Source organism: Mus caroli, chromosome 19, assembly GCF_900094665.2.
Source record: "Mus caroli chromosome 19, CAROLI_EIJ_v1.1, whole genome shotgun sequence".
NCBI lineage: Eukaryota > Metazoa > Chordata > Mammalia > Rodentia > Muridae > Mus > Mus caroli.
This window is the reverse complement of record NC_034588.1, coordinates 49,823,518-49,831,679: the sequence shown is the minus strand read 5'-3', so window position 1 is coordinate 49,831,679 and position 8,162 is coordinate 49,823,518. Positions and strand designations below refer to the sequence as shown.

Here is an 8,162-nt window from a genome sequence, read left to right as displayed (position 1 = left end):
CTCACTGTGTAGACCAGGCTGGCCTCGAACTCAGAAATCCGCCTGCCTCTGCCTCCTGAGTGCTGGGATTAAAGGCGTGCGACACCACCGCCCAGCCTAGATGAAAACCTTCTTACTAATGAATTATAATGTCTGCTAACCACACGCTGTTAGTAACGATGTCATGTGTGCGCTGATGTGCAATATGTGCAGTCCCCTATGGTCACCAGGTCCTAAAACTGTCAACTCGGCACAACTGGCACTCGGGCAAGAAGGAATCCCGGGAATATCGAATACAGCTTCTTATTTTACAGCCAGGGTCAGAAGAGAGGTGTAATGAAGCCATGTACCTGACTTCTAGGAGACGGGGATTCAAACCCCTGTAACGTGACAGAACCCAGCCCTGTTTCCCAAATGGCACTCCTCTTTCCATTTTGTAAACAAAGCCAAATAAATAAACAAACAAGCCCCGAAACTTTTTATTTGTTTGTTTAAATTTTTCTGTGGTTGGAATGAGAACGATCCCCACATGCACATATATTCCAATGCTTGGTCCCAGCTGGTAGAACTATTTGGGAAGGATGAGGAGGTGTCACTGGAGGTGGGCTTGAAGATCTCAAAAGCCCCCACCATCTCAGCTAAGCTCTCTCTTTCTCTGCCTTGTGCTTGTGGATTAGCTGTACCGTGACGGCCACCGACTCCCCCTCTGAAACAGTAAGGAGGCTCTCAATAGATTCTTTCTTCTGTAAGTAGCCTGGCGTTTGTCAAAGGAACAGAAAAGTAACTTAAGACAAATCTACATGTGGATTAAAAGACAAGTTCTCGAATACGTCTTAATTCCTAACAAAAGAACCAGAAAAAATTATAGATAAGCAAATATGTTTTTAAGTGTTTATCATTATGTATGTATGTGTGTGTGTGTGTGTGTGTGTGTGTGTATTTAAATATACACCATAAGAGATCATCTAAGCCGGGCGTGGTGGCGCACGCCTTTAGTCCCAGCACTCGGGAGGCAGAGGCAGGCGGATTTCTGAGTTCGAGGCCAGCCTGGTCTACAAAGTGAGTGCCAGGACAGCTAGGGTACACAGAGAAACCCTGTCTCGAAAAAACCAAAAAAAAAAAAAAAAAAAAAGATCATCTAGACTCACCAATAAATACAGCATATTAGACTAGAGGCTATTTTTATAATTTAGGAATTGAAGTTTAAAAAATACCAAACTATGAGAATGCACACTGCTCTAAAGGCACAAATAAAGGCAAGGAAATGAATTGAGTTTGTCTCGGGGACGTCAAGAGGAAGCGTGGTAAGATCTGAACCCATGACTTGCAACTGTTATCTACAGGAGCCTAAGGTTTTCTGCAGGGAGAGTTTGGACAATAACTGTGTCCTCAACTGCCTCAGCCCGAGCCACCCGGCTGGAGCGCCGAATCCCAGCCGAGTGAATCATTCTGTTTCCATGCTCTAGACAATGTTCACAGGATGAGACAGAAAGGTCTCCTTTAACTTCCTCTTATCAGTGGGAAAAGATCCTTCTCTTGAGGAAGGCTTCTTGAAAACTGCATACTGACACAAATCCTTGGGATTTACTGGCTTTCTAGAACCAGAATACTGAAGAGTCAGCCAGACTCTTCCGGAAGCGGAAGTCGGTTACGTCTCAGCGCGTGTTCTGGGAAAGCGAGGCACCCTGGGAGGACACGCATCTTCTTTATTTTCTGCTCTACAACCTCCGTACCAATCACTTTCCATTAAGTAAGATTCAAATGTTCTTCTACAGCACGGTCCTTCCCCCTCCTCCTTAACAAACGGGCCAGGCCCATGAACAGAGCTAGGTATTTTTATTTCTTTAACAAAGCCCTGGATTCTCTTATATCTTGCCGGGGCCATTTCTAATTTTTAAAAAAATTCTTCTCGGACTGCCGTAAACTTGGGGAGAGAAATGAAAACCCAAGGTCCCTCTCAGCCTGTGGCTGCGAGCATGGGTGCAGGCCACCAAGTCCCCACTCACACTCCTCTAGGGATGGGGGACACTGCAATTTCAATCTCCTCTGTGGGATTATATTCTCCTTCTGCATACAGAGCCAGGGTGGTGTGCTCTGGTGTTGGCATTAGAGAGAAAACAGATGCAGATGCATAGGATTAGCCCGGAGTCTGAGCCCCTCCACTCCTGCTCCCTAGGTGCTCCCTAATGCCCGCCTCCCCACTGCCGCCGCCATCCTCTCCCTACCTGTTGGCAGTACTGGTGCTGCTGCTTCCACTGCTGTGTTTCTGTGCCCGGCTCAACCTCCGTGGGGGCTTCGAGTGCTGTAGCCGGGGGCTCGGCATGGAGGGGAACGATGAGGCGTAGCCATGTTCACACTCTAAAAACCGTAAGAGAAGAACAAGGTTTAAGATGAACACACACACCCAAATGCACAGACCCACAGATCCAAAGTTCTTGTCCTGACACATTTTTTTTTCCAAAGTAGAAAAGGTAAAATGTGCCTACGCTCTGGTTATAAGATAAAATCCTGCTGTCTAGCCATCCCTTTAATCCCAGCACCCAGGAGGCTGAGATGAGATCCCAAGTCCAGGGCCAGCCTGAGTTACGTGGCAAGACCCTAACCTAAGGGGAAAAAAAACCCAATTCAATGTCTGGAGATGAATCTGGTGACATACCCCAGACCCAGCCTACTGCCAAGAGAGTATATTGAACGTCTTCTAAAGCAAATTTCTCCTTCCTTCCAAAACCCTTTCCCCCAAGAATTCTTTAAGGCTCATTTTTTTTTACATGTACATAAGTGTTCAGAAGTATATATGTGTACCATATGTATGCATGCTTTCTGGGAAGCCAGAAAAACGACGGATCTCCTGGAACTGGAGCTACAGATTGCAAAGAACAGCCCAACAGGCGTGCTTGGGAACTAACCCTGGGTCTCCAAAAACAGTAGCAAGGGCTCTTAACGGCCAAGCCATCTCTCCAGCACCAAGAATTCTTTTTTAAAATCCTAGTTCCTAACACCAGTGACCCCCACCCATTCACTCCAAAAGATTTCACTTGTCTTAAAAACAAAACAAACCAGCCAGGCAGTGGTGGCGCACGCCTTTGATCCCTGCACTCCAAGGCAGAGGCAGGCGATCTCTGAGTTCGAATCCAGCCTAGTCTACAGATAAAGTTTCAGGACAGTCAAGACTACACAGAGAAACCTTGTACCGAAAACCAAAACCAACCAACCAACCAAAAACAAACAGAAAACCCTTGGTTTAACTACAGTCACCTCTTCGGTGCCTCTGTAGCCTCCACATTTTTGCGTGCCCCAACTCTTCCGATCACAACCTGCTCTCTCCTGACAGCAACATTTAGGCTCTTCGCGCTCCAATACCTTCCTCAGTCTCCCTATTCCTCCACCCACCTCCACCTCCACCTCCACCTCCAAGGCAATCCCATCTCGCTGCACTTCGGACGCTCACAATAGCACTGTGCCCCTCCCGCAGCTCTTCGGCGGGCATCAACTCCCACCCCACTCCTCCCCCGGCTCGCACAGGCTCCGCCTCCCGCACCCACACCTCCCCAGCGCCCACCCCCTTCAGTCTCCAGTGCAGTCTCAAGTTGCAAGAGCTCTTGGTCCAGCGCCCTCCGCCCTCTCCTCGGGTCCGCTCAGCAGCCGCCCCTGCGCGACTCGAGAGTCCCTTCCCTTGCAGCCCAGAGCCACGCACGGGTCCTCCCCTAAGGACCCCTCTCCTCTGCCCAAGCTCTCGCTCACACCTCATGCACGCACGCATGCATGCACACATGCACACACATACATACACACGCGCGCACACACACGCCTGCTCTCGCTCGCGAGCTTCTTGCACGCCTCCTCTCCGGAACTCACCTGCACTCCTGAGCAAGAACCCCCACCGTCCCGGCGCACCCACCTCTCCCACCGCGCGCGGACTTCCACGCGCGTGCACCCCACACGCACGCATATTTCTCCCCACGCGCGCGCGCGGGGGCGCGCTTCACCCTCACCGGTGCACGCACTTCCAACACCACACGCGCGCACCTCCCCTCGCCAGCCGCGCCAGTCACGCCGCACTCCACGCGCGGAGCCCGAGGCGGCGGTCGAAGCGACGGCGTCCAGCCGTTACCTCGCTCCCTGCGCTCCAAAAACTCCGCGGCCTCCAGCAGGCGCTGCACGTTGATCATCCGCACCCGCTCCATGGGCTCCGCGCTCCCGCCCCCAGCCGACAGGAGGCGCCACAGACGGCTACAGTCCCACGACCACTCCGGACATGTGCGGCGGGCGGGCGGGCCAGCTCGGCCCCGGCTCGGCGCGCTCTCCGCCGCCCTAGCCGTGCCCGCCGCGCCCGCCGCGCCGCCTGCAGCCCGCGCGCGGTTTGTTTACTTCTCCGCGCGAGCACGGGGGAGGGACCGGAGCAGCGGCAAGACCCGCCCCGCCCGCCCCTTCCGCTGCCCCCTGGGAAATGTAGTCCCGCCTCCCCCCCACCCCCCGCCAGTGCGCGTCGGGTGCCGAGGGACACAGGCCGTCTCAGTACGCCTGCGCATGGCGGACTCCGCGATGGCCTCCGGGAGATGTAGTCTTTCCTTGGTTTTCCTTTCCTGGTTCCAAGGATGGGAAGGCTAAAAATTTACATGACTTTGCTTCTGAGGAAAAGACTTGGGTCTGCTCCCAAGGAGACTCATTTCTTAAATGGCGCTCAGGGCCTAGAGTCCTCTCTCTATTGCTTTCTTGTGGAACTTCAATGCCTCGGTTCTCTAACAACTACAAAGGGCAGGGCCACAGAAGCAAAAATAAATAAATAAGTAAATAAGTAAATAAATAAATAAATAAAAATAAAAATCACTGTTCAAAAACATGAGATCACTTAATGAGAGCCAGAGAGTACATCCATTTGGTCCTTCTTTCCCTCAGTTTTGACACTGACAAAAGGTTTTTCTAGTCCCTTCTTCTTTTGGAACTGATTCTTCCCCCACTATACCATTAGTGTTTTTAGACTGAAAACCTGTTCTAACGATACAGGGAAAGGACATAAAGACTTTGTACTGGATTCATACTGACCTCAGTTCAAATCGGAGCTCTGGCTATATGGACTCCAAGCTTCTTTTCCCCTTCTATATAAGATGGATTTATCTCTTCCACGTATGCATGATGGTGAGGCCAGACACGTGCCAGGCACTGAACCAGACTTTTTCCCAGGAAACACATATTCAGTAAGCTTCATTGTGAAGTCTAACTGAAATAATCTCATCGCCCAGTGCGCTCTAGCGGTGATGGTTGCTCCTCTCAGGCTCCTCTCCTGAAGTGTAACTGACATCAGGGACAGTAACTAGCAGGGAGCACACTAAAAAGCAGCCACGTACTGCCCTCAGTCACCATCCTCTTCCTATGTCCCCCTTCAAATGGATGTCTTAACCCTGGCACTAGTGATGCTTTGGACCCGATGGTTCCTCCTTGGAGCTGGGTTCTGTCCTGTACATTGTTGGATGCTCAGCAGCGTCCCTATCCCCCACCCACTAGATGCCAGTCTCACACCACCACCCTGGGGCATGACAACCAAAATACCTCCAGATATTGCCACACATCCCCTGGGGCACAAAAGCACCGCTGGCTGAGAACTTTCTGGGGGAAGGAAACACAAGATGGCTGGAGGCGCTGCCTGCCCTAGGAGCAAACTGGGAGCTGTGGAAACTAGCCAGTCTGCCTCACTCTGATCCTGTTGACCTGCTGGGGGATGTCCAAAGTGACAGAGCTCTTGGTGAGGAGACAACGTCCCCTTCCTGTGGTTATGTTAATGGCGAATGAAGTATCTCCAGTGAGGTCACAGGCTGCGAAATTCTGCCAGCCCTTTTAAATACTACAGTTGGCACAACATTTAAGAAATGGATATTCGTCAAATTCAGGGAGACCCAAAAGAAGAAGTAAGTATTCACAGGCCACAGTAGGGGTGGGGGACTTTTCTAGCTTTTGGCTAGGCCATATGGGTTTTCCCATTGTGTACTGGTAACAACCACCCCCATCGCAGCAAAGGACGTTACTAGATAGAGGTAGAAAGAAATTCTGTCTCTCACTTTTCCCCCCTTTTCTATCATTCACTCTGCCAAGTGTGGTGGCTCCCAGCACTCAGGAGGCACATCTAGGCAGTTTTCTTTTTTTTTTTTTTTTTTTGGTTTTTNTTTTTCGAGACAGGGTTTCTCTGTGTAGCCCTGGCTGTCCTGGCACTCACTGTGTAGACCAGGCTGGCCTCGAACTCAGAAATCCCCCTGCCTCTGCCTCCCGAGTACTGGGATTAAAGGCGTGCGCCACCACGCCCGGCTTCTAGGCAGTTTTCTATGAGTTTTGGTCTCTATGGTGAGTTCCAGGACAGCCAGGATTACATTGAAAGATCCTGTCCCAGAAAACAAAAACAAAAACCTTCACTCACAACACCTGTTATAGCTGAAAATAAAACCTATGAGGTTAAGAGCCCGGTGTGTTGGTGCAAACCATTCATTCCAGCACTCTCTAGAGTCAGACAGACAGACCTCTGAGAGTTCAAGACCAGCCTGGTCTATACACTGAGTTAGTGAGTTCCAGGTCAGTCAGGGCTGTGCTGTGAGACACTCTCTGGGTCAGAAAGAAGGAAGAAAAGACAGATGATGAGTCTAAAAGGTCACTTTACCACGGGCAGAACTACTTAAAAGTATTCAATTCCAAATTCCAAGGGCTCTGGGAATGTAAGTCACTTTCATAGCACCTGAGAGTCTAAAGTACCCACTGACGGGCAAAACCTGTGTGGCATGCAATTGGGAAATTATGTAAAAACCTAAAAATGTCCAGGAACTGAAAATCCAATTGGTTTTGTTGATCACATTATAGAGCCAAATGGAAGGTCATCAATAAAAGGCTCTATAGGTGTCACAGCTGACCCTACAAGAGTCACCAAGAGGCCACCTGCACATGAGGAAAGGCACTGGCCTGGTGACAATGGGCTGATACATGTACAGAAACCTACACACACACACACACACACACACACACACACACCAAGCTCTGCGTTAGCCAGGGGGAGCCCAGAGGCAGCCATGGCTTTGCTTTAGTTCAGACGAAGCCAATTTGCACTACAAACATAGTGAAAGCAGGGTTTCAAGTCTATAGATTCAAGAGCTGGGACGTTCCCAGACTCTAGTTCCACCCTCTCAGTAAATAAAGTCAGTCTCTCTGTCTCTGTCTCTTTGTCTCTCTCTTCCTCTCCCTCTATTGCCCCCAACCCCCTTCTCCATTTGAAAACTGCAAAAGTCCCGGGGCACTGCCGCTATCGAGGGAGGATGGGGAAGAAGCAGGCCAAGCTCTCATGGGGTCCTTCCTGCCCCTTCAATCGCTAGCTCAGTTTAGCAGATGGAAATTTCCAAGTGATGTCCTGCAAACGCACACGTGGAGGCTGATTAGCATATCGTTCTGCATGCAGACAGGTGACACGGAGAAGGGAGGCAAGGTCGAGTTCAGTTACAAGTCCATCGTCATTGTTAGGGACACCCGGGGTGGCTCAGGTTCCGAATTTCCAAAGTGTTTATCGCGTAGGCACGGCTTTCAACAATAATCTTGGAAGGCTTTCAGATAACCAAGGTTTGGACAAGGGGGCCTGAGTTTTGAGGTCCTAGAAATCAACTGTATTAACAGTTATCCATTTTTCCACCCTCACCCCGCTCCCACATGAAAGACAGCAGCCTCTTCCCCTCCTCTTCCCCCAGGGCCCAGAAACGTGAAGAGCCACGGAAAACCTTGGCTCTGCCCAGTGAGTCAGCCTTGTCTAACTTGGTGCGTAAGCTCTCAAGTCAGCGGCGGCAGCTCGGGAGCTGCGGGGCTGTGTGCAGCCGAGATAAATTTGGGTCTAAAGGGATGACGTAATGCTAAACCCGAGAGGTGGCTGCCGTCTCCCAGGGCTCCAGTCGCCAGGGCTGCCGGCTGACTTCCCAACCACATGGAAACGCACCAAGCGACCCAGGTGCCCAGGCTGGGGAGACAGGGAGAGGGCAGGGAGGGGGTAGCGGCAAAGGAGGCGGTGGGTAATCCCAGATCGCTGAATGTGGAAGTTTCTTGTTTTTAACTCCAGTTTTTCTAGTGAGATCAGACCACTGGCAAAGGCTCAAACAGCTCTACTTGACTTCCATCCTGACCCATCTCTTGCCTTAAAAAAGGGATATATATGTAAAATTTCAGTC

General features: G+C 50.8%; 1 protein-coding gene across 5 annotated transcripts in view; it reads right to left on the bottom strand.

Moving 5' to 3' along the window:
- The window catches only part of Mxi1 (MAX interactor 1, dimerization protein), a 62,543-nt gene that overhangs the window by 39,692 nt on the left and 14,689 nt on the right, over positions 1–8,162 (bottom strand). For 2 of the 5 annotated variants that reach the window (XM_021152103.2, XM_021152106.2), the window contains exon 2: positions 2,205–2,337. In XM_021152103.2, the coding sequence (XP_021007762.1) occupies positions 2,205–2,337 (133 nt within the window). Of the gene's footprint in view, positions 1–2,204; positions 2,338–3,234; positions 3,414–3,834; positions 4,399–8,162 lie in introns of those variants that run through there. The other 3 variants (XM_021152105.2, XM_029472514.1, XM_029472515.1) reach the window with 3 other exon arrangements.